General features: G+C 47.0%; 2 protein-coding genes across 3 annotated transcripts; both read right to left on the reverse strand.

The window, feature by feature from the left end:
- Positions 1–3,585: 3,585 nt before the first annotated feature.
- On the reverse strand, positions 3,586–12,831 carry GPN2 (GPN-loop GTPase 2). Of its 2 annotated transcripts, none has more exons than XM_077838140.1 (6): positions 12,689–12,831; positions 10,804–11,239; positions 8,679–8,835; positions 7,386–7,546; positions 4,998–5,128; positions 3,586–4,455 (listed from the first exon to the last, which is right to left on the reverse strand). In XM_077838140.1, exons 2-6 carry the CDS (start codon positions 11,215–11,217, stop codon positions 4,383–4,385), a joined length of 936 nt encoding a protein of 311 aa, XP_077694266.1. In that variant the 5' UTR covers positions 11,218–11,239; positions 12,689–12,831; the 3' UTR covers positions 3,586–4,382. The 2 variants fall into 2 exon arrangements, with proteins under 2 accessions (XP_077694266.1, XP_077694267.1); XM_077838141.1 differs by lacking the exon at positions 12,689–12,831 and adding an exon at positions 11,649–12,091.
- Positions 12,832–16,284: 3,453 nt separating this feature from the next.
- GPATCH3 (G-patch domain containing 3) lies at positions 16,285–25,374 on the reverse strand. Its single transcript, XM_077838131.1, has 7 exons — positions 25,025–25,374; positions 23,524–23,954; positions 21,748–21,922; positions 20,359–20,418; positions 18,585–18,706; positions 18,048–18,175; positions 16,285–17,136 (listed from the first exon to the last, which is right to left on the reverse strand). The coding sequence occupies exons 1-7, from the start codon at positions 25,353–25,355 to the stop codon at positions 16,923–16,925; spliced, it is 1,461 nt and encodes a 486-aa protein (XP_077694257.1). The 5' UTR covers positions 25,356–25,374; the 3' UTR covers positions 16,285–16,922.
- Positions 25,375–25,936: the final 562 nt, after the last annotated feature.

The following is a 25,936-nucleotide window of genomic DNA, read 5'->3' on the forward strand; positions in this document are numbered from 1 at the left end:
AATGCAGTGCTTAGAATGCTTAAGAGTTCATCCAGCGGACTCGGTCCTCTCCTTATTGGGGGATCATAAGCTCCATGAATCAACAAGGCTTTGCCACCTCTAGTCAGTGTGATCCTGTGCCTCTGTACTCACTTCACCCTCCACTCCCTGCCTCTTCCCCTACGGTCAAAGACCCAGAGCTACAGGTACTAAAGTGACTGGAATAAAAATATATATTCATTAATAGTAAGAAATACTATTCACCATTTTAGCATGGGTCAAACTTTACTATGCTCCTTAGGAAAAGGGAAGAGAGAACACACTGTGCTTCAGTGAGATGTCATCCAACAAATATTATAATAAAAAAAATAAAAAATTTTAAAAAAAGAAAAACCGTCAGTGTATTTAATCACTTCCTGGAGAATGGATTAAAAATCCCAGCTGGATTCCAGATTCTCACTTCAGGTCACTGGAACATTTCAAGATTGAAAGCTCTCTAAAATAGCTAATTTGTAAACATACCCAGCCCAGCTCTGCTTTGGTGATCCCTCCTAAATGAAAATGAATCAGGGAAGTGGGAATGAGGCTTTGGCTCTTGGGTGTTCCAGGAGTGAGGCTATTTCACACATAGGTGTCAGCAGAAGGTTAGCCTGAGTCATTTGTCGACAAATATCTAACTTGGAGGTATGTGGCAATGCGAGGTTGCGGGAAAGAGGGAAGACCAGAAGGAATTTGCTGCTTCTGATACAAGCAGTGACTTACAATTGGGAGCTGGGGAGTCCTGCTGATAGATCAGCTCTGTAGAGTTCCTGCTCCATAAGATGAGACTTTCAGAGCCACATAAGCTTGCCCTGCATTTAACTCACATTTCAGAAATAACTACTGTCCTTTACCCCACATGATGTCTTTGTTAACTAGAGACATGATCCAAAACATAACCCTTCCCTGCTTCGGGAAACTCCCAGATTATACATCCTGTATAATCGGCTGTATAATTCAGTGGGTGCAAACTCACTTATATCAGCAATTTTTCTACCACCTCAGATTTAAGGCTCTCCAGTTCCAGCTCACTTTCAAGGGCACTTAGCAGAAAGAGTTATCAACAGGAATGGAATTGGTCCCCCTGCATTTCATTTTTCTTCTTCACCCATGTTGAGTCTGTCTTCTAACATGTGGGTATCAGCAGGTACACTGGGGCCTGAGTGTTCAACAGACAAGACTTGCACTGAGAGGTGGAGACAGCAACATTTCCCTGCGGGTTTTTCCACTGGAGCAATCATCCCATTACGTCCATCCAGTTGTAATATCAACACTTACAGCTATGCCTAAGCAGCAATAATTCATAGAGAGGTACAATTTAATTACTCTGTCTGACTCACCTAGTTCACGAACAGGAGAGGCCTCGTTATTACTTTCGTAGAGGTCTGTTACCATACGTGGTGGTCTGCTGCCTTGTGTTTGCTGATCAGGCAATTGCTATCTTCTCTCCTCTATGATCTCTGTGGGTTCGCATAATGAGGAAATTCTAATACCCAAGTGAGACATTGCTTTCATCTGGTTATGCTCCTTCCATCTCCCCCACCTCCTTGGGTCCTAAACCCTCCAAGGGCAGGGAGAGAATTTCAACATTACACTTGGTTTTAAGGTTCCTAAGTGACAAGATAGCACAGAGAGCAACTTCTACCATTAGCCAGAACGGAGAGAAAGTAAAATAATAAAGAAAGATACTTCCAGCTATCAAGATGTCTTCTAATTAGAGAAGCTGAAAAGGTTAAAATTTAGATGGGACTTAGAAATGGATTTCTTGACCTATTACTAAGAACACCTTAATACTGGAACTCTGAACATTTACTTTTCACTACTGATATTGTTTGGTTTTTTTGCATTTCTCTCTGCCTGGAAAAAGAAAAGGGACTCTCAATTCTCCTGCACTAGCATAGTGCTCCAATGGCAAACACTACAGGTGAATTTTAAAAAAATTACTTCTGCCTTGGAAATTAAAAAAAGCCAAACAACATATAAAATTGAAGACCAATAGAAACATTTCTATCGAATTTGACCTAAAAATGCCCTCTTAAAGCACCACATTTCTCTGAGTCATAAAATTCACATTTAAGATTGAATACATTCCAAACACACACTCAAGCGACAGTACGGCTAACAGAAGAGCAGGTAAGTTTATGTCCCATGTGGACTACAGTACCAACATGCAACAAGGTGAGTCAAGGAGGGAGTTTCAATCTAAATACATGATGAGACGGCACTTCAATCTATATGCATAATCACTGCAATGTAGTTACCACTGTGGCAGAGAATACCACCAGCAGACACAACACCCACTGCTTAATAATGCAGGCAAGACCCTACTCTTCTAAAAAGTGCCCCAAAAACTTTGAACATGCAGAGCAGACAGAACTTTGTTTTTTCAATTCTAAACTCCAGAGTGGTCTTCATGACATGACTGATATGAGGCAACCCAACCCTATGTATGTGTCACGTGCATCCCCATTCCGTCACCAACAAGCAACAGAGTAGAAAGTTTCCTACTCTGAGCCCCGGCCACAATACCGTGAGATGTAGGAAAATGCAGATCTCATTCTTCTACCATGAGTCTTTAGTACCACCCACGCTTATATTCCTACCAGCTGTTAGCCTACAATTCTTTTGTTTGCCCAGGGGAGGGTACAGGGGAAGAGAGGGAAACTCTCCTGCTAAGTTCTACAGCACAAAGCAACTAGATTATTCTTTACAATATTTCAGTCGAAAAGAGATGGAAAACTTGGCCTAAGCACAGGACTGGGAGCCAGGAATTGCTGACCATTAAAATGTCAGCTCTGCTGCTGAAGTTTTGATTAAGTCTCTTAACCTTTCAGTGTCTCAGTTTTGCCATCTGTAAAACATTATGAAACTGTAACAACTTAATCACGAGCCTCACCAGGGTGCTCTTTGGATTAATCCATTTGTAAATGGCTTTGAACATTACAAGCTAATTGCCAGGCATGATCAGTTTAAAAAACACAACATGTACCTGTCTCAAGCAGCCTCCTTCAGGGCAGACTCAGATCATTAGATGCCATTCTAGCAGAGATAGGTGCGTTCACACCAGCAGTTAACTAGCCTGATAACTGTCTCTACAGTAAGTAGGAGCAGAATTACTCAGGGTTCCCCCAGGGAAGTAGTGGACACACCATTGCTTGGGATGTTTAAAACTCAAGTGGGTAAAGCACTGGACAATCAATTGTAGAAAACAATCCCACAAAGACGGAGGGATATAGCAAAGGAAGGTTACAGTGAAGGACCTAGTAGAGACAAAGAAAGACCGTTAACTTCTATGGTTTGCTACAACCTTTGCGGAGCCAAAGACATTCTTCTGCTGAACCACACAGGCTCTTCCCCAGTCATAAGCCTATGAACACTCCTGTTAGTACAGTTTGGGCAAAGCTTTCAGGAGCTCACAACAGGACATTGGCAGGGTTTTGTCATGCAGGGCAGAGAGACAGAATTTGTCCACTGGAACAGAGTGCACAAGAAGTGACCTCCTTTCCTCCACCCCATCCCAAGCAGATACTTGTCCTGCTTCCAGGTAGGTCACAGAAGGAAACCACAGAGAATAGAGTGCTTTTAATAGAAACATGTGGCCGCATCTGCGATAAGGAACCTATTCATGGCTCGTCTTGTCCCCCATGCTTTGCAGCACTGTTGCATTTTCTCCACTTCAGGGGAGTTCACAGCAAACTCAAAAGTACAGGGTGAAACTAAGGGGTGGAGAAGTATTTTTGTTAAGAAAGAGCTGATGATAAAAAAAAAACAACAACAACAAAACTCACACCTCTCCTCCCTCCCAGGGATGAATGGACAGGTGGCTGGCTCTCTAAGGAGTGGATACTCCTCACTGTGAGGATGCACAGAGGTCCCATTCAATACATGGAGAACTCATTCCACAAGAAGGAGCTCCATTCACTGCAGTAAATGCTGATTTGTCTTTCACTTGAGACGTGGCCTTGGTCATGGTGGTGAGGGATGAGACTTGGCAATAGTGGGCTCCTACATCTTGTCTGCTCTACAGAGAAGTTGTGTTCTTCTGCTGCTGCTGATGTCCTAGATCAGGTTAAAATTCTCTCTTGTTCTTGTAAGGAGATCTTGAATTTGCCCTGCACTCAGCTATGGAGGTCCTGATCTCATTGTCACCCAGAAAAACATAGCTCATATGCAGCAGGATCCAGATGCAGGACTGCATTCATACCAAGAGGGAGCTTAACAGCTGGACTTCTGCCCAGGAAGTACCAGGTCCAAGTCACACTACACAGAGGGCCCCCTCATGCTCCTGATTGGAAGAGGTGGGACAAACTTAAAACAGGAAGGGAGCTCCTTCCACTACAAGCCTGCTGAAAGATACAGGAGCACTATATTTCCATTGCTTCCTGTTCCACGGTTTTCTCCTGAGGCTGCACATATTTCTCCTGGACTGCAAGTGTGCTGATAATCCAGGAATCAAGGAAAACAAGGCAGCAAGAACGGCTGGGGTTCAAAACACCCTATGAGACAAAGGAGCTCTAACCTTCTCATCCGAGAATAGACTTCAACATTAGCCTGAAAGCTAACATGGGAACTAGTAGCATTGGTAAGATGATGCAATATTCAAATGCATTTGTAGTTCTTGCTGGTCCAAACAAGCTCCAAACAAAGTGGCATTAATTCAAATGATTAATTACGCTCTGTGGAAGGAACAAGCCCAGTGAGCATGAATTACAGAGATACAGTCAATGACACCCCCCCAAATAAGATCCCAATTAGTGCCAAATGTGGTTGTGGTGGGTTTGATGTGGACCCTTGTCCAATAGGATCTGAGTTGAGACCTAACAACTCATTGTACACATGCCATTAAACAGCATCAGATAAAAGGTACTAATAACATGGCCTGAATTCAGACCTTGAGATAACAGGCCTATATGAAATCCCCAGAGCCACAAATCCGAGTTCAAGACTCCACACAGGAGAGAAGCGCAGCTAAAGGATACGATGTGAAGTGGAAATCAGCTCCCACTGCTGCAGACATCAGGGCTTCAAGGCTTCTCTGCTCCAAGTCTCCGAAGGAGTAGCCATTGGCTTTGTCCACTGCCTGCATCACCCGTCGCATACTCTCCTTGTCCTGGGAAGAGTGACACACAGTGGGGGTGAAAATGAGAAGCAGCAGCTTTAATAGAAGCATTAAGAAGAAAAAACAGTCAAGCAGTCTGAACAACTAGCAGGGATGGGTGCAATGCCACAGCCGCATGCTCAGCCTGGGTAGAGGAAAGGGAAAGCCTCACAATTCTCCCTGGAAAGGGATTTCTTCCTTATGAAGAAATGAGGTGTGTGTGCAGCTCCCAACATCAGCGAATGTGAGGTTCAGGGCTTTTTTTTTTTTTTTGGGGGGGGGGTCATGGGGGAGAAGACACAGAGAGAGAGAGAGAGATGGGGGAAAACTGCAGCAGCTATATTGCGTATTCTTTCACTCAAGGGCGCAGAATTCCAGCCATTGGGCACTGGCTCTACTCATGTAACAGCCAAAATGCCCAAGGAAAAACATAACCGACAGATCTCTGTAGCAAAGGGCTTACAATATAATGGATGGACTTGGCCATCTTTTAAGATAACCTGGTCTAAATAAGGCAGTTGCTCTGAACCTACATTGAGGATGCTCTGCAGCCTACTCTTGAAATAAAATTTCCATTTCCCCTGAAGAAATTCAGTGATCTACAGGAAGTGGTTTAGTGGCAAGCGCAGGGCACTATATGTCAGCAAGTCCCAAATTACAGTCAGAACTCTAATAATGACTCCCTCCTGTGCAAGTAACCCAACTTTGCCGCAGCATCCCTATCTCTAAAACGCAGTGAACGACACTTACCCTGACCTACATCACAGAGTGTGTAGGAGGATTAATGTGCGGAAAACACTTTAAAGAAAGTAACATGCTGTATCGTAGACATCAGAGGGGAAAAAAAGGCGTGCCAATATTGGGACCTGAAGAACTGTCTCCCTTCCAGTACAAAATTATTCTCTATAATTAGGGATTTGTTCAGTCTAGTTTTAAAAGACCAGGTAATGAGGCTTCCACCAGTGTCACAGGAAGCGTCCTCCACAGCATTCCACACCCCACTGTCAGAGGGTTTTGCGGCAAAGTAGCGTGATCTGGAGGAACGAGTGCAGGACTGAGAGTCAGGAGATCCCGAGATGCAAACTGGGCTTTGCCACTGACTTGCTGCGTGGCCTTTGGCAAGTTACTTCCCCGCTCCAGGTCCAATACTATGCCCAAAGAAGTCAATAGGAGTTTTTCTATTGGCTTCAATGAAAGTTGGATCAGGCTCTTGATGCTTCAATTTCCTAATCTGTCCATAAAACAGGGATACTGATACTTACAAACTTAACCTATAAGTGGTGCCGGGTGATACCAATGCCAGCACAGTGCTTCAACACGTGAAGTGCTATATAAATAATTCTTCTCCCTCCTGCTCCATTCAAATATTTGTATCTTCCCCTATAGTCACTTACACAACTCTAGTATACATTACTAGTATATATTAACTCCTTTTAATCCTTTCTTCTAACATTATTCTGCCTGTCAGCTTATTTTTGTTGCTCTTCTCTTGCTGCAAATTTATCGGCATATTTCAGGTGACACAGTGCCCAGCAATGAATGCAGAACTCCACATACAGTTACAAGACAACTGTGTAGAGTGGGGATCCTTAATTCCCTGCTCCATGATGCAATGCCTATGCATCCCTAAACTGCATTAGCTTTACTTTTGCTGCCACATGGCATTTATAAATTCAGGCCTGATTTGCTCTCCATTCTCGCCACCGTGTCTCTCTCAATATTATAGCCTCCTGGCTTTCTCCATACTACTGAGTATCTCATATTTTGGATTCCTTCCCCACCCTGCTATATTAGCTGTATTTTTCTAGGAGGAGACTCATTTGTTATTTTCTGCTCAAGTTTTCACTCTCTGTACCTCCCTTCTGTATTTCTCTGTCCTGACCAGAGTTTGCAATTTCTCCAAGTTTAGTACCATTTGAGTTTCATTAGTCTCCCAAAGCCCACTTCTAGACCATTATCAAAGGCACTAAGTAAACTTGGACTTAATACCGCATGGGTAATATATTAAAAAAACCCAAAAACCCTGTAAGTATGCTTATTCAAGGCTACAGAAATCAAGCTGTGAAATTACAGTTCTACTTGACACAGCTGAAGTCTGGAAAAAAATAACATGGGCAGTGACACAAGATTTTATTGTCAGGTGCTCATTGGGAGAACGGAGCTCCCTTTAGAAGCCCACAAACTTACTCTAGGCAGTTAATGAATCAGAAAGCTACGTGCAAAACATTCCTTGTCATTTCCAACCCACCCACACCTCAAGCTGGGTTACCTGGACGTTGAGTGGAACAAAGGAGACTAGGCTGTAGTCCTCAATCACCTCCACCAACTTCTCATTGAGGCGACGGTAGTTCTTGAAGAACGGATCGGTGGCTAAATGGTCTACCAGATAAGAGAGATCTAGAACCTCGGTGTAATAATCCAGGTTGAAGGCTGCAAGGAAAGACAAGAGAAGCAGCTTCAGGACCAGCTTCCAGGGTCTGCATTTTTCCTATGGGTTTGGAGGTGGGGGGGTCCTGGCCCACCCCTTTCTTTGCCCTCTGAACATGCTCTGTGACAACATTAACTCCTCAGTGTGGCTAGCAGGGCAAGCTCCCTCTTCAAAGGCTCCAATGCCATCCTACCATCAAATGAGAATATGCAACAAAGCCCAGTGAACAGCGAGTCTCCCCATAGAGGGGTGAGTCAGACAGCTCCCCAGCAATCCCATTAGCACAAGAGGCTCCAGAGCTGAGAGTTTCCCCAACAGGTACAAGACAACTATTTCGTGTAGCGTCTCACACAGACTATGTCCCATCTGCTTTTAGAGTCAAATACAGAGTGACAAGAAGCAGGGAAGGAATGAGATGTGAAGACAAGCAAGACGATACATCTTCAGAGGAGATTTAGAGAGGTGGAGAGATGGAGTGAGGCTGTTCCACATGGCAGGGGCTGGAGAGGGGAGAGCAGGTGAATCAAATCACATCTAGAACGGTGGCAGGTGCAACTACTTCCAGATTCCTCAGCAAATACGTTACTGAAACAGGGACTCCTTCAGATTCGCACCAACCCACCAATGTACAACTAACACCCCCACCTTACACATCATTTGAATTTCGCCCACTGAGTTTAAGTTGGTTTAAAATATATGTTAAAGGTGCAAGCTATACCACCTGAGACTTACTGAATTTGGCCCCAAGAGTGGCGAGGCTGTGTGAAATGTCAGAGAGAGGAGGCTGATGATTGGCTGGAACAGAAAAGGCAGAAGAAAGAACAGACAGGTCTACGGTGCTACCAGTGGACCCTGTGGCCACTTCAGGATCTCCTTTTTCTTACTGAATGGCTTTGAAAGCGCTTACGAGAGTACTCATGCACACAGCTAACTGCACAGTCCAGAATATTTCACCAAGAATTCTGGGAGATGTTATATACTTTTCCTGTCCATCATCCCCAAGTTGCCGATTATCAGGAGGTTAGTTTCTCTCTGATAAGAGTCAGCTCCACAGCACTTCCCTTCTACCCTCTGCTCCTTTGCAGGGTCCACTCATTTTCCTTCCACGCAGGCCTCCTTCCCAAAGGCTCTTACCCAGCTTGCCATACTGTTCTATCAGGTCCATCTTAGAGAGGACGTTGACGTGGGGCAATTCCACATGCAGCATGGTTGAGAGGGAGGTGCAGAGAACCGAGATGAACTTTCCAGGGTCTGTGCAGTAGTGGGAATCCACCAAATGAACTGCAGCCAACTGCAAAATGGAAACGAGAAATAGTGCAAAATCAGAGGCAGGGCAGAATCTGCCTATGCAAATATGCAGAAGTCACTAAGGCAAATCTGTGACACAGGAGAAAGATAAAGGCATCCAGCCCTCCAGACTCATGTGGTTCTAATCAGAAAAAAAACCATCAGCCAACTTCTCCCTAGATGTTTGATATACTTATTTGTATACCTCTGACCACTAAGCATGATCCACTGTATAGGATATTGACCAAACAAAGAGTCGGGAGACCTGGATTGTTTTCCCACCTTTGTCACTGATTTGCTGAATGACCTTGTGAAAATCACTTTGCTATGACTCAGTTTCCTCATCTGTACAATGGGGATAATGATACTGACCCACTTTTATAAAGTACTTTGGTATCAATGGATGAAAAAAGGTTACAGACGTGCCAAACTTTCACCAACAACAAGAGAGATTGTTAAAGTTGCAACTCTTCTTCCACTTCAGCCCCCTCTATTCACTTGCTTGGAATTTCTTTCCTTTCGGGATGAAACTTTCCATGCTTGGTCTCAGCCCAAAGGCGATGGAAGTCCACGTTAAAACCAGTTTTGAATTACTGGACTGTATACAATTTTTCCACCTTTCCCATACAAGTATTCACCCCAAAATAACTCAATAACAGAGTAATTTTATAACATCCAACTTCTCTAGGACGAACAGTCGCAGTGTGGTTTGTGAAAGAATTAATAAATTTATAAACAATTTGATTAATTATTTTTCATACATATGAAACAGATTGGTTTAGGATTTTAGTTCCGTTACTACCTGTCATACTATGAAATTGCACAAATGTATAACTCCATATTACAGAGTTCAATTGTGTCAACAGATAGATTTTTTCCTGTATCTATAGTGTACTGAAGCTTACAGACGTGCATAAGAACTCATCTATACAACTCTATAGTGATTTTTCTTTTTTCAGAAAGGATAAAAATTAGATGCAAAGAACTATGTGAATGCACCACCATGTTTATTCAAACACACACACAAATGCAAAAGTTAAGATTCTAAATAAGATTCTCAAGTAAAATTACGCAAAAAGAAAAGGAGTACTTGTGGCACCTTAAAGACTAACCAATTTATTTGAGCATAAGCTTTCGTGAGCTACAGCTCACTTCATCAGATGCATCCGATGAAGTGAGCTGTAGCTCACGAAAGTTTATGCTCAAATAAATTGGTTAGTCTCTAAGGTGCCACAAGTACTCCTTTTCTTTTTGCGAATACAGACTAACATGGCTGTTACTCAGAAAGTAAAATTACCTTACCCTCCTTGATTGTCCAGTATACCGGTTATACATTAATGGTCTAGCCAGTAATCCAAAGTATGAGATATATGTAATGTAAGCAAGACAGTTTTATTATGGAAACCTTCACTTGTGCATTTGCTGGCTTGTGTGTTTCAACGTACAAGAATGTTGCATTAAAATAAATGTTTGCATCAAGCACATTAAAATATAATTTGCCCCATAATTTTTGTTAACTGAATGAGATCTGGGTTACACATCTTGAAAGATCATTTGAATTTCTTGGGATAGAATCCTTCAGGTCCAGAGTAATCTGGCATACAAACATTCCTCCCTATCCCAAGCTACAACGTTCACTGGGTTAAAATGTGAAAACTTCGTAGAAAGACACTAGGAGTAGAGCAAAGGAAGAGCCCTGGATTCTATTCTTTTGACTTGCTGGGTAGCCTTGGGCAAGTCCTCTTTGTGCCTCATTCCCCACAAAATACTTTCCTACCTTTGTAAAGTGCTTTTATATACTTGGTTGAATGGACCAATACAAAGCAAGAGCATATTATTAATTATTACATACACTCCACAGATTCATAAGGCCTGTCTGCAAGACATAACACTTTTAAACGTGGTTCAGCAAACATGCGAGAGCTACGGGTGCTGAACCATCTTATTACTATACATAAAACCCAAAACATACCCTGAAGTTCCACTTAGCTAACTGTGCAAAGACATTTTTCAATGCGCCATGGTGGGTGCAGAGTTCTACCTGCCCTGGGCAGTCAAACAAAAAGTAATGACCCTTGAGTTTAGCCAGCTTTTCCTGCAGCCAGTCAAAGTTGGCTTCCAGGTACTCCATGCAATAGATCAAACCACCATTGGGGCCCAGTTTCAGATTATCCATCACATCAGCCAGGGTGATAAGCTCTGAGATGTCCACAGCACACTGATAAGGAGTCCCTTCATTGGCTGGGTCCAGATTCACCACAGCCACCTTCCGCCCAATCCTGGACATGAATTCCTGCATGCCAAAGCAGTAAGTGGTCTTCCCCGAGCCAGGTGGCCCAATCACTGCCTGGCCAAAGGCCAGGCAAGACACATGGTTTTCTGACATGTCAGCTCATTTCTTTCTCCTCCTAGAAAGAGAAAAGGAAAAGGTTAAGACAGTGCTCTTTATTCGTGTTTATAGGAATATTATGCATTGAAAACTGAAGTTGCCAAGTAATTCTCAGACCTAGGGGGGCCTATCACGTAACACCCCCCTTTCACCTCCTGAGCAAGATGGAGGGACCATGCCAAGACAGGAGAGTAAGCCTCATTTTATCCTTCCTGTCTGGACAGTCTCCAGTCCCTTCCAGGCAGTGGAGTAGGCAATATCTCAGTCTGTCCATTGGCCCAAACCAGCTGCAGAAAATAACCACGATATAAAGGGCTACGCCGCAAAGGGGAGCAGATTCAGATTCTTGCTGACAAGATGTTGAGTGTCTTTGAAGTTCTTTCAGCCTGTCTAGGACTGTTACTTTCAGATGCACCCATTACGGTTACCTTTACTATCCGACAGGGATTCCTGCACCTGGATAGTCAGAGGATTTTATTTTCCACTGGATGAAGATGGCTTTTGGTTGACGTTATAATTCAGTGGTCAGTCTCATTTTGGGACACAAAGTCAAGTCATTGTAACTGGTTCTCAAGCTAGTAAAAATATTAATATCAAACCCAAGAGAAAAATCCCTGGGCAGAGAGCTTAGAAACAATAGGAAGCACATTTATTTAAGGCCCTGGAGCCTGTAACACCTCTTCACTGCCAGGCTCAGCTTTGTGGGGTCACTGATGGGAGCATGGCTGGGGAGGTGGCCTGAGGGATAACGGAGAGGGATGAGATGCTAGGGTGGTGGTCAGGAGGAGCAGATGGGGTAAGGGAGGTTTGGGGAGGGAACCTGAGGGAGGTTAGACCACTGGGGGCAGAGAGTGGGGGATATTAGCAGATGCCTAGGAGATCTGGAGAAGCTTAGAGAGAGGAGGAGGGTCTGGGGAAGGCTGGGCAGGGGGACGGAGGGTCTAACGGAGCAGGCGATCAGGGGTCCACCAACAGGGTTAAAGCCAGTTCATAAAACAGCCTGAAAAAAGCGTGAGAGAGACTGTGTGTGTGTGGGGGGGGGCGGGGGTCTCATAACCCCTGGCCAAGTAAACGTTCACGCGTTTGAAACAGACAAGTCACCCTTTCTCCTGTGCACCTAGGACATGATCACACGCTGAGCTCACTAAGCTACTGATCCCCGCTGACTGCTGCCGTTTATACCGGGAACGACAAAGCCCCGCACACGTGATTCGCGTTAGACACCCTGCGACCGCGGGCTCTGGGGGCTGAGTGAGGCTCGGGGAGGCGGGGGGGGTCTCTCTGGGATTGGGGGGTGCAGGGGCCGTCAGCGGGGCGGGGGGGGTCGCTGAGGGGCCGGGGCCCGTCCCGGGGGAGCGGCCCGCCCCTCAGGCGCTGGGGGGCCGGCGGGGAGCGGGGGCAGCGCGGCCTCCGCCCCGCCAGGCCCCGTGGGAGCGGCGGGCGGGCGACGCCCCGCGAGCAGCCTCACCTCCGCGGCTCCGCCGAGGGCCCCCTCCTGCCCGTCGCGCCGCTTCCGGCGCGTGTCCCAGCTGCTCGGGTCCGGCGGGCGGGGCGGGAGCGAGCGGGAAGGTTCCGGGAGCCCGCTACGTCCTCGTTGTCCGAAGCTGATGAATATTCATGAGGCGCTGCCCCCGCCGGGCAGGGCTGAGCTAGGAGATTGGCGCCCCCTGGCGGCAAGACAGGAAAAGGAAGCAGAGCGGGAAAGCCCAAAGGCTCTGGCGCCAGGAGCTAGCACAGCAGAGCGCCCCCTACAGCCTTGGGGGTGACAGGCAGCCTGCTCGGACGCTGCTCAAGCACTGCACTGGTTTCGCTGTTGATTAGCTTCCAGGCCTGGCCATGGCTCACGTGCGGGGCAGAGACCCCCGAAAATTATTTATCCAGGACACTAAATGCTGCGGGGGGGGGGGGGGCTCCATTCCCCGCCCACAGCCCTCGTTCTGAGCTAATTAATTTAACATTAAGGCAGAGGCAGCCCACTTGCATGGAACACAAGGGAAGGTCATGCCTGACTAATCTAATCGCCTTCTATGACGAGATAACTGGCTCTGTGGATGAGGGGAAAGCAGTGGATGTATTGTATCTTGACTTTAGCAAAGCTTTTGACACGGTCTCCCACAGTATTCTTGTCAGCAAGTTAAGGAAGTATGGGCTGGATGAATGCACTATAAGGTGGGTAGAAAGCTGGCTAGATTGTTGGGCTCAACGGGTAGTGATCAATGGCTCCATGTCTAGTTGGCAGCCGGTGTCAAGTGGAGTGGCCCAGGGGTCGGTCCTGGGGCTGGTTTTGTTCAATATCTTCATAAATGATCTGGAGGATGGTGTGGATTGCACTCTCAGCAAATTTGCGGATGATACTAAACTGGGAGGAGTGGTAGATATGCTGGAGGGGAGGGATAGGATACAGAGGGACCTAGACAAATTGGAGGATTGGGCCAAAAGAAATCTGATGAGGTTCAATAAGGATAAGTGCAGGGTCCTGCACTTAGGATGGAAGAACCCAATGCACAGCTACAGACTAGGGACCGAATGGCTCGGCAGCAGTTCTGCGGAAAAGGACCTGGGGTGACAGTGGACGAGAAGCTGGATATGAGTCAGCAGTGTGCCCTTGTTGCCAAGAAGGCCAATGGCATTTTGGGATGTATAAGTAGGGGCATAGCCAGCAGATCGAGGGACGTGATCGTCCCCCTCTATTCGACATTGGTGAGGCCTCATCTAGAGTACTGTGTCCAGTTTTGGGCCCCACACTACAAGAAGGATGTGGATAAATTGGAGAGAGTCCAGGGAAGGGCAACAAAAATGATTAGGGGTCTGGAACACATGACTTATGAGGAGAGGCTGAGTGAACTGGGATTGTTTAGTCTGCGGAAGAGAAGAATGAGGGGGGATTTGATAGCTGCTTTCAACTACCTGAGAGGTGGTTCTAGACTATTCTCAGTGGTAGAAGAGGACAGGACAAGGAGTAATGGTCTCAAGTTGCAGTGGGGGAGGTTTAGGTTGGATATTAGGAAAAACTTTTTCACTAGGAGGGTGGTGAAACACTGGAATGCATTACCTAAGGAGGTGGTAGAGTCTCCTTCCTTAGAAGTTTTTAAGGTCAGGCTTGACAAAGCCCTGGCTGGGATGATTTAATTGGGGATTGGTCCTGCTTTGAGCAGGGGGTTGGACTAGATGACCTCCTGAGGTCCCTTCCAACCCTGATATTCTATGAACACCATTAACAATCATGCACCCGCAGCCTTAAGGCCAGCCTCAGCCCCCCTCCTGCAGGGAAGCTGCGCCCTTGCCCCCACAGCGGCTAAGCCTGTAAGTAACAGCTAGAGTAGTGAGCAAGAGGTATCAAGGTGGCCCTCTGGTCCAGCTGAAACGAGGAGAGCATTCACACAGCACCCAGGCACTGCTGACCAGGGGCACGTCCCGCAGAGACCAAGCTTTATATTTACAGATGCCCTCCTGTAGAAATAAAAGGGTTGTAAGAAGCTTCTTTAATGATAGAGATTTACTTGAGAAAGGAGCTCTGCCCCTCCCCTAATAAGTAGTTGTGTGTGACATGTTTAAAGTTTTTGTATGAGCAGGCCTAGGAGTAGCACTCATGGCCCAGACCCCATTGGGGTAAGTGCTGTACAGATAGATTTTAAAAAGCTGGAAAATAGAGTTAAACTTCTTGGTCAGGCCTTGATTAGTATAGCCCAAAATGAATTTGCCCAGCTATTGTTAAAAATAAATAGGCATGAGTTTCGGTGTGTTCATTCTGTGTGTGAAACTAGCCATCTATTCTCAGTGGATGATTCCCCAGAGCCAGGCTGTGGAGGATGCAGACCAGGCCTACTAGCAGAGGAGGCTCTCAGAGGTTTGTGAGGAAAGGGAGTTACTCTACATCCTTAAACTAGTTTTAGTGCTGTTGGGGTCACGGGGGCATGGCCACTAGGTAACTCGAGGGTATGGAAGGCCACGCGTGTCGGTGAAGCCCCCTTGCACTAGGCCCAAGTGTCCTTGGCCCCCCCTCCTGCCTGGAGGCACTCACAGCAGCTCTGCGTACTAGGCCCAAGTGTCCTTGGCCCCCCCGCCTGGAGGCACACACAGCAGTTATGCTGAGGATCTGCAACAATATGTTGCAGAGTCAGACTGCCTGAAACTAAACAAGGCCAAACAGGGCAGATAGGGAAGAAAAATGCTGAATAAAGCAGCTTTATGTATAGTTTAACAAATGATACAAAAAACAAGGGAACTAGCTGGTAACTGGATTGGCTGGCTATATGGATACTTAGGGCAGCTTGCTATTGGATAAGTATGCTGAAGAAAGGATTTTATAAAAGCCTGTGTAACTTCCTGCTCTGTGTGCAGGATTTGAGATTCTATTCTCCCTGTAGTCTTTTTGAAGCTTCGAATAAACTTTTCCGCTTCTCCACCCCGTTGTGATTATTGGGTGAAGCACACCGGGTAGCGAATCAAACCCTGCTGTTGTATTGCCTCTCAGCACTGGGTGCCGGCAACAGTGCCATAGTGGGAGTGGATAATTAGATCAAACTCTTTCCAGCAGGTTGTTTCTAAGCCTCGTTTACTAAGGACTCACCCCACGGGCTCATACTACAAGAATAAGCCATAAGCTGCTCCTCTGCCATGGTTGTCTAGGGGTAAAGCAGATTGTCAAGACAAGGAAAGAAGGTACAATGTTTAGCATGTGTTGTTTTAACAAGCATGCCTGAGTGAAGGAAGAGAAACTAGAGTTATAGCCTGTGCTAAACTAATTAAGATGTGACAGCTAGGTTAGTTCAATGCAGGAGAGGCCAGTAATGAGATTCCTAAATATAGAGCTGATGCTACCTAAAACTGTAAAAGAAGAACAGAAACCTGAACTCTGCATTCCTCTCACCACATGGCCAGTTTATGCCACAGCCATAGACTGTGGCTATGTCAACAGGCACAGGCTACAGCCTTCCTGGGCAGATACTGCTGCTAATTAGTTCTTCTAGCTGCAGTGCAAAGCCATGAGGGAGAAGGTGGGGCAACTCTCAGTGGAGAAGTGTGTAGTTAAATACATGTGGGTAAAAAGAACACAAGTGCTAGTCACTGGAGAAGGGAGCTTGATATGCACATCCTAGCTTGTGCTTTTACCCACTTAGTGTCAGGTGCTGTACAGAGAGGAAGCACAGCTAGTCTCACTACTACTATAGAAGTCTTCATTTTATCTTTGGCACTTAGTACAGTGAAGGCCACCAAAAAGGTCATCTTGCCCCAGTAAGTTTTTATCTGAGTGCAGTATAAATACCAGAGACTGAATGATGCTCTGGACCAGTAGTAAGTTTTCTAGAAAAGTTAGGTTTTTCCTGCTTGTAGACAGTTCATCTGAAAACATCTCACTGCAGGAGCCTAAACAAAACACTGGCTGCTTCACCCAACAGCCTTGCTTACAGTATTAGTGTTAACCTTCCCACTGCCAAACAAATAGGATCAAATACCTCAGCTGGTGGCAGGGATACTGGGACCCCCTCCTAATAAAGCAATTGTTAAAACAGGAAGACTTGCAAATGCTACAGAAGAGTCTGTTATTTCTTCCAGAAAATATATTAACGTTTTGCTTAGGGTCAGACAGCAGGAGAAGTCAGCCTCCAGGTGAAAAGCAGCGTGGAAGAGGCTGTTCTAATACAAAGGTTCTGCTGTTGCTCTAGTGAAGGAGTCCCGAAGTCTCCGTTCAGCAGCAACTCTCATGAGGCACTGGGGCTCTGGTGAGCACTCTGAGTCGCTCGGACAAATGCCATGTCCTGTCTGTACTTCATGGCAGTGGGCAGCTGGCGCCGGAGTAGCTGGTCCCCATGGTCTACAGGCTGGGGCTCATCGTAGACCGTGGAGATGAGGATGGGGCCATCCCGGGGAGGCTTTTTCGGCTTGCTGAAAGTCTGCAGTTTCTCTCCATGGTACCTAGAGAGGAGTGGGCAGAGAGCAGTGTCAGTGCATCATTGTTTAGGACACGAGAAATTGCTCTACACTAGCCCATATTTACCAAACACTAATAAAGGGGCCAGGCCCATTGTTAGGGCATGGGGACTAGGAATCATAGTTCCTAGGTCCTGTTCCTGACTGGCACCAACCTCTAGGTATAGTTTCATTAACATGCTCCAAAATGAGCGAATACCCGTTTTGCAGGCCGTTAAGAGGCATGTTTGTAAAGTATCTGTATCCTATATACATGAAGAGCTCTGAAGGTGCAGAGAATCTGAAGTAGTTTAGGCATAAAACCTGAGCTGGCCAACTCAAAGCTGAGACAGAACAATTAATAATGTTTACTAGGTCTGCACATAGCATCTGTACCTAGATCAATTGTTTCCACACTCGCTGGATCTGCCAAACAAGTACTGTAGGTACCACCCCCTGTAGGCTCTGCCACAGCACTTTAGTTTCCAAAAGTGTGCACACCCCATCACCTGCATCATTGAGGTCACGCACCACATGTGTTTCAATCTCCCCTATAAGGGAGCAAAGAAACCGTTCACAAAGCAAGAGCCAGAACAGATTCTCAAGCCTTGAAGGGACCATTACAGACAATCCAGGTATTGCTGGAGGACTGCTGAGTAGCAAAAACAAGGGTCCAAGATTCAGGACTTGATCTCACTTGAGCTGCACAACCATAAGGACAGAAGCATATTCCATTCACCTCTAAATGGCATGAGTTGTATCAATACTCACATCAACGCTGCCTATAGAGACTGCCGCAGAACCCCCGGGGACATTCCTTTTAGTTGTCAATTACCTACTACATTTTACCTCTTGGTATGGGGCCATTGAGTGGCACTGTGCACAAGCAAAGAACACCAGAAGTTTGTAGCACTTACCCCAATCCTCTCTTGCACTTGGGATGCTGACCCTCATTGTCCAACGCTTCGGCCATTCCAGAGTTGCTGCTCCCCAGACCCCGTCCCTCCATCCAGCCCTGCCTCTCCAACACCTTCCTACCAATACCCTGGAAGAGAAGAAACCACTCCACGTAAACCATCATCAATTCTGGGAGTGAGTGGGCCAAGCTATTACACTGAGGTCAGTGACACACCAAGGGATCAGGCTTCATAAACAGCCTCTGTTGCAGAGCCTTAATGAGAAGGCTAGTCAATCCTGGCCAAGTGTCTTCTGCAGCTGTTACATGCATTTCCAAAGCCCCCAACCTTCCCAATATGCCACTAACTAAAACCCAGCTCCATGACACCTGCACTTTTACAGGGATTTATAAATAACTTTGAAAAGCAACCCTAAGAGAAAAAACAGTTTGCTAGTTAGTCCAAGTCCTGTAATTCTCCGTCATTTCAAGCCTCCTCTTGCCAACTATCATTTGCCTCCGGCCCAGACACCATGAGCAGCACATATTCTAGTGTTACCTTGGTATATTTCTCAAAGGTTCCAATCTGTTGCCCTGAAACAGAGCCATCCTCCAAACCATCCCGGAGTCTCTGTTCCAAGCGCATCTGTATTGCATCACGGGCATCTTTATCACCTCCATCTGAGGACAAACATGAGACACAGCAGAACTTATAAGGGAAAACAATGTGATATTACAGTCCTTTCCCCAGAGACCAGTGAGCAGGGGAGCTTCTGGCAGCTTCCTTTGCCAAGTCAGGAATGTTGTTGTTCCAACTATGTTGACCTCTTATTTCTCATTTAAACTAGCTTTAAATGACAAGCTACACAGCAGCATCTTGAGAGGAAGGCACCTGGCTCCAAATGCAGGTTTTACAGTAAGTCAGATTTGAACAAGAGAATTTCATTAAAGCGTTTCAGAGACAATCTCATTTGTTTTAAGTTGGCGCATTCACCTGCAATGCTGGAAACTCAACAGCTTCATTCTATAGCAGTGGCTCTCAACCAGTGGTATGTGTACCCCTGGGGATACACAGAGGTCTTCCAAGCGGTACATCAACTCATCTAGGTATTTGCCTAGTTTTACAACAGGCTACATAAAGAGGACAAGCAACTCAGTACAAGCTAAAATTTCATACTATGACTTGTTTACACTGCTCTATATACTATACACCCAGGGGTTCTCAAACTGGGGGTCAAGACCCCTCAGGGGGTCACCAGGTTATTACATGGGGGGTTGCGAGCTGTCAGCCTCCACCCTAAACCCTACTTTGCCTTCAGCATTTATAATGGTGTTAAATATATATTAAAAAAAAAGTGTTTTTAATTTATAAGCGGGGGTTGTCACACTCAGAGGCTTGCCATGTGAAAAGGGTCATGAGTACAAAAGTTTGAGAACTGCTGCTATACACCAAATGTAAGTACAATATTTATATTCCAATCGATTTTATAATTATATGGTAAAAATGGAAGTCTGCAATTTTCCAGTAATAACGTGCTGTGACACTTTGTATTTTTAGGTCCGATTTTGTAAGCAAGTCATTTTTAAGTGAGGGGAAACTTGGGGGTATGCAAGACGAATCAGACTCCTGAAAGGGGTACAGTAGTCTAAAAAGGTTGAGAGCCACTGTTCTATAGTACAGAAACCAAAACTGATGAGAACAGGAGTGAAACCAGTTCACTAGTTTGGCTGTCCCAAGCACAATGCCTTGCTAAGTAGCCATTTATGCTCAGAGTTTTAAAGTTTCCTATTTCAATATTCTCAGGTGCTAATCTGGGAAAGTTTAGCATCCTGTCTTCTACGGACACTCAATAAGACACAGTATTAGACTTTTCAGTTCTGAACTGTTGACTAACTATGTCCCTTTATAACTGTCATCTTCAGAGCCAAGGCCTTGGAATATTATAGTTGGCAGTGGCACGAGGAAAAGTCATTATGAGATTTAACGTCTGCATCCCTGTACCAGAGAGGGTAAAACAGGAGGCTTTATACAAAGCATTAAATATCTCCCTCTTACCAAACTAGAGCCTCACTACACAGACTTCTGTTCAAAGGTCCCTGCCTATTTGAACTTGCTGTGGCTCCCAACTCCACTTAACGTTCAGATCCCTTCGGCCCCACAGGAGCCTGGTGGAGAGGCAGCCATGCTTCTCTGCATTCCTGGTTCTGGAGATGCTAGACATTTGAGCATATCTTGGTTTAACTGCAGCCCCAGTGGGAGTGCAATGAGTCTTGCTGCTGGGCTGCCACCACCACCTGTACATATGGGAGACCGCACATTTCAGCTCAGATACCTTTGTCATAGTAGATACTCATGTCCACATCCCAGTCATCTGCAGTCTGTTCATCAAAGTCTGTCAAGAGAAAAACAGTTTGTGGAAATTAGATAAAGGATCTGGGTCACGGGAGCAGCTTTTCTGTCAGGGGCATAGCCCTCCATCCAGCACAGCATTTTCCCCAGCACAGTAGAAGTAGTGTGTTAATATCCGTATGCAGTGTTGTTGTAGCCCTGTTGATCTGAGGATTAGAGACACAAGGTGGGGGAGGGAGTATCTTTTATTGACCCACCTCTGCTGGTGAGAGACAAGCTTTGGAGCTCTTCCTCAAATCGAGTATGAAGAAACTCTTGTGACCTGAACAAGAGCTCTGTGTAAGCTCCAAAGCTTGTCTCTCACCAACAGAGGTGGGTCCAATAAAAGATACTCCCTCCCCCACCTTGTCTGTGTTAATATACAACATTTGTGGGGTCTACAGAAAGACCTGCCAGGGGGATTGGTGATAGCATAATGAGCCTTGTCTCCAGTCACTGGATCAAATCCAGCCCAGATTTGTGATGTCTGAGGGGTAAGTTTTCCGAACAGGGTTGCAGTGCTTATAGCCACAGAGGAGTTCACTCAGGGATGGTTCAGTACTCACCGATCACTATTTGTGGTTATACCTGTTGGGCCCACTTCTGAAAATTCAGCCCCAAGTCTCGTTACCCCCAGTACTGAGTCTGTGGCTTACGTAATCAGAGTTAGCACTCAGTCCCAGACCCAGGGGACACACATTTACATCCAAAAAAATAACTAGCACTCTTGCTGGCAGTGGTGGGTATCTCAGACCAAGAATTCTGAATGGACACTGAAAACAAGCCGCCCTCTCATCCCTAGCAGTCACCCTCCAGCTCAGGGAGGATGACCATTAGCAGAACATTTGAATGGCAGGAAACCTGCATTGCTTTTGTCCATGCTAGAGACCATCTCCAGGGCTGCCAACATGGCATCAACACACCAACGCTAAGTTTACTGAGTACTTGAAAGACTTGGGACTTCTGAAGGGTACTTTGACTGCCTGGCTCGTATAAACTCTTTATAAATACAACCTCTTCCATGTGAGGTACTGTGGACCAGTTGCTGACCATGTGGATGACCAACCAGATAAAAGGAAGGAGTCCTTCCTACAAATTACAACTTCTCTCCCATCTGTTTATAAGTTTGTCTAACTTGATTCCTATAAAACATACCCAGAGCTTCTCCAGATTTATTGCTGTAATTTGTAATCAAATCCTTTTGCAGAACACTTGATTATCGGACAACTTGTAAAGGTTCATACAACTGAGCCCTTGATAAAAGGTGTTCATATTTAGATAACTACTGTGCACAAAATGCCCCACCCTCCCAGGGAGCCATGAGCAATATTACCTCCTTGCTCTTCCTGCCAGTACTGAGCATCTGTGTAGAAGACCAGCCCAGAGCCTCCCTTCTCCCACTTCAGCTCAATCTCCTCTTCAAACAGTCGCTCCTCTGTGCGTTCCTGACTGGTTACATCCTCATGCAGAGCCTCATGTCGTTCCCACTCCTCACACCTATCATCATCCTGCAAAGGAACAAGGAAGAAGGTTGATACCAATAAAGCAAGGGCACTTGCCCAGACCCAGTCTCCCCCAGCTCCCATCATATCACCCACTCTCCAGTTGCCCTGCTGAATATGTTCTCTATAGAACAGAGGCATTTTGGTCAATGCACTCTATTGTGGGCACATCACCTGCAAATTCCAATCACTGGCATTATCAGTGCAAGTCCCCTCACTCCTCCACTGAGCAAGGCTTTTCAGAGTCAATTACTTGGGAGAGCTGGTGAAAGAGCTTAATTCCCTCTTTCCACCCTAACCCCATTCATGCACCATTTTATGAGTAAGGAATGCAGCTAGAGGACTTGCCACATGGCAAGTGCGTCAAAGTGGAGGTGGGTGTTTAAAAGTTCCAGCCTCCTGATCCTGTGCTCACAACTCTATGCCAAGCCCATCAGAAAGATTGCACTGCCACCCTGCAATCAGCTTCCCATGGAGAACAACTTGGTTACGATAAAATAAGCTTTGCTATCTAAGAGAACATGAAATAGCACCAAAAGCCTCATAGCCAGAGCTTAGCATATACAGATTAGTATATATTCATGCTTTATAATACAATTCTCAGATACAAGATACTATCTGTATGGTACTGTTACGTAGGTAGATATCAGCACCCCAGGAAGCAGCAGCATTCCCTCCTTGCTGTTTACAGGTACATCTCTACCCCAGTATAACGCAGTCCCTGGGAGACAAAAAAAATCTCACTGCATTATAGGTGAGATTGTTTTATCTAACTTGCTTTGCCCCTCCCCCCCGTTCCTTGTCCCCTGACCACCCCCTCCAGAGACCCCCATCCCTAATCACCCCCAGGACCCCACCCAACTCCCCGCTCCCTGTCCCCTGTCTGCTCAGACCCCTATCCACACACCCCACCCCGACAGGCACTCACCGGCAGCGACGGGAAGTGGAGCAATGTGGCCCCAGCCCGCTCCACTCCACCACCTCCCAGGCACGGCTTTCCACTTCCCACCACCCGTGAGTGTGGGAAGGTTGGGGAAAGGACATCCTTTGCACTCAGCGGTGGCGGGAAGCGGAGTGACGCGGCCCCAGCCTGCTCCGCTTTCCTTGCCCTGGCCCCAGCCGTGTCGCGGGGGGTGGGGAGAGAAAGGTCCCGCACGCACTGGCAACGGGAAGCGGAGCGCCACAGCTGACAACTGGTGGAGCGGAGCGGGCTGCCGGTGAGTGCGGGGGAGGAGGAGGATCCCTTTCCCCAAGCCCCCTCCTCCGAGCGACACAGCTGGGGCTGGGGCAAGAAAAGCAAAGCAGGCTGCTCCCAGCCCCCTGTTAATCCCCTGGACCACTCTGGGATTGCGGGGCCCCCAAAAGTGCTCCCCCACAGCTCCTGCCTCCCAGACCCTGGTGTGGGGGGGAGCCCCTGACCAGCCCCAAGACCCTCTGCCCCTTATCCAACCCCTCGGCCCTGGCCCCGCCTCTTTTACACACTGCTCAGAGCAGTGTGTCGAAGCTTTACCGTGCTGTATGCGAACCCCTGTTATATTGGGTCACATTATATTGGGGTAGAAGTGTCTATGGTTAGTCTTGCAATTTGACAGGAGAAAGCCACTTACATCATCTGAATGAGACTCTTCTGCTTCCTCCTTTCCTGGTCCTTCCCAGTCTCTCTCATCACTAGTTTGAGTCATCCCAGTTCTTGCCAGGGGTCCCTTTTCCATTGTGATCTCCTCCCCCATGTCTGTATAAACCAGGTCTTCTTGTTCAACAGTCTCAGTGTCCCGATATTTAAAGGGCACATTCCCATACCTGCGAGAGGATCCTGTCTTGGGGAATCGTAGCTGCAGTTTCTTAATAACTCGGGGAGGCAGCCTGCAGGCCTTGATCAGCTCCAGAAAGACTCTCAGAGGGGTTCCCACATTCCCATGGGGCATAAACACAGGAGGATTCAGTTCAGGCAGCCACTTTAAGTCTGCCTGGGTAAACATTTCACTCTGGGTCTTATTATGAAGCTCCTTTTTATTTTTATATGGGAACACGCCCAAACCTAAGAGAAATAAATAGTAGATTATCAAATCTGTGATTCTGTCTCAAAGAGCGCAATTTCACCAAGCTAGAAATAGAAGGCAGACTAAGAAAGGGAGCCCATGATACAGATTTTAACAAAGAGTTGCAGAAGAGGATATGTCAGAGGGCTGTTCTTGTTTAAGAATCAAGCTATGAAAATATGTTAACTGAGAATTTCATCAGCCGTTTGTTTCAAGCTTTTACAAGTCCATACCAATAGCAAGGTGGCATTGTTTTATGCAGCAGGACAGAGTTGTTTCTGGTCTTCAGTTACTCAAGTCATAAGCAATATATCATTCTCTGAAGCGTGCAATTGCTTTTGTGAAGCGTTCTACTACTGGAACCGCCAACCAGGTATCTATAGTTCAGGGCTCTCGTATGCCAGATGAGCTTTCATACTTTGCGGCCAGAACACATGCTAGCTGTAATTGCACATAACAAACCTGAAGTGCTTCCTCCCAGAAAGTCATGTAACCCAACAAAGTATATAGAGACTACTTTTTCCCCCTGGCGGGTGGGTGAATTTTGCAGCTGCAATTCAGCAACCCCTCTGTCCTACTTCTACCCATTTTACCGCCCACTGATATCTTTGTTGTGAATGCCATCCTTCCAACCCACAAAGAACTGGGTGGAACCCCTTGAGCTTCACAAGGAAGATCACTGGCCATTTGGAGGGGAGAAACAGGGGGTTACATAAACAATTTTCCCCAAGGGTTGAACCCACCACCTCTAGGCCACCGAGGCTCCTGCAAGCCTAGGAAGTAAACTACTTTCTGGGAAAAAGAAAGGGAGGACTTGGGGGACCTTAGAGACTAACAAATTTATTTGAGCATAAGCTTTCGTGAGCTACAGCTCACTTCATCGGATGCATCTGGCAGTGGTGGGAATGAAAGAAGGTAGATAGGGGACTTGTACCAGCTTCCTCTCCCATCAGTAGGAGCCACTGCTTCACAGACTCCCCTGCTATGGTCAGCAACCCCTCCTCGCCCCCGAACGCCCCCCACCCCTATTACCCGTTCAAGCCATCTCCCCTCCCCGCCCGCCCCGTACCTGCGCCCGGGGAGACTCGGACCCTGCGGATCACACAGCGGCCGGGCAGCCCGTCGCCCTGGGCATCCAGCCAGCGCTTGCCCGAGTACATGCGGAGCAGACGCCGGGCCTGGCCGGGCCGCACCGCGACCAGGCAGCAGCAAGTGGCCGGGCCCGGGGGGTCGCTGCGCTCGGGCCGGTGCCGGTAGTGGAAGCAGAGGAAGCCGCCGGCCTCGGCGAACTGGCTGAAGTAGGAGCGGAGCTGGGCGGAGCGGAGCTCGGCCGGGATGCGGCTCACCAGGCAGTAGCGGGCAGGGCCCCAGCCAGGCTCAGAGCTCCCGGGCGACGCCATCTTCAACCCACTGGGCCGAGGTCACGTGAGCAGCGCCGTGGGGGAGGGGGAGGGTCGACGCAGACACGCCTCTCGCGAGATTAAGTGATTACGTCACTAGAAGGGGCGACGTCATCCTGTTGCAAGGGGGCAGGGATAGGGGTTCATTTCCCTGCCGCGCATTGATGATGTCACAACAGTGGCACAGCTGGGTGACCCTATGGCGCAGCGGTATGACCTCAGCCTCCCTTTAGGAATGTGCCCCAGCATGGCCCAGCACATGAACATATCATATCGTCATGGGAGCCCCGGGGGCCTGGAACACCGTGATTTTAGGATCTGTGCGTGTGCCACAGTGTTTCCAGCTCTCGTGATTTTTATCGCAAGACTCATGGTAATTGGTGTTTTTTCTTAAAGCCCCAGCTCCTGGAGTCATGTGAGGCTGTCAGCTTTCTTAAAACAAAAACCAAAGCAACTAGCCCTTCATAGAAATAGAATATCAGGGTTGGAAGGGACCTCAGGAAGTCATCTAGTCCAACCCCCTGCTCAAAGCAGGACCAATCCACAACTAAATCATCCCAGCCAGGGCTTTGTCAAGCCTG

Source organism: Eretmochelys imbricata, chromosome 19, assembly GCF_965152235.1.
Source record: "Eretmochelys imbricata isolate rEreImb1 chromosome 19, rEreImb1.hap1, whole genome shotgun sequence".
NCBI lineage: Eukaryota > Metazoa > Chordata > Testudines > Cheloniidae > Eretmochelys > Eretmochelys imbricata.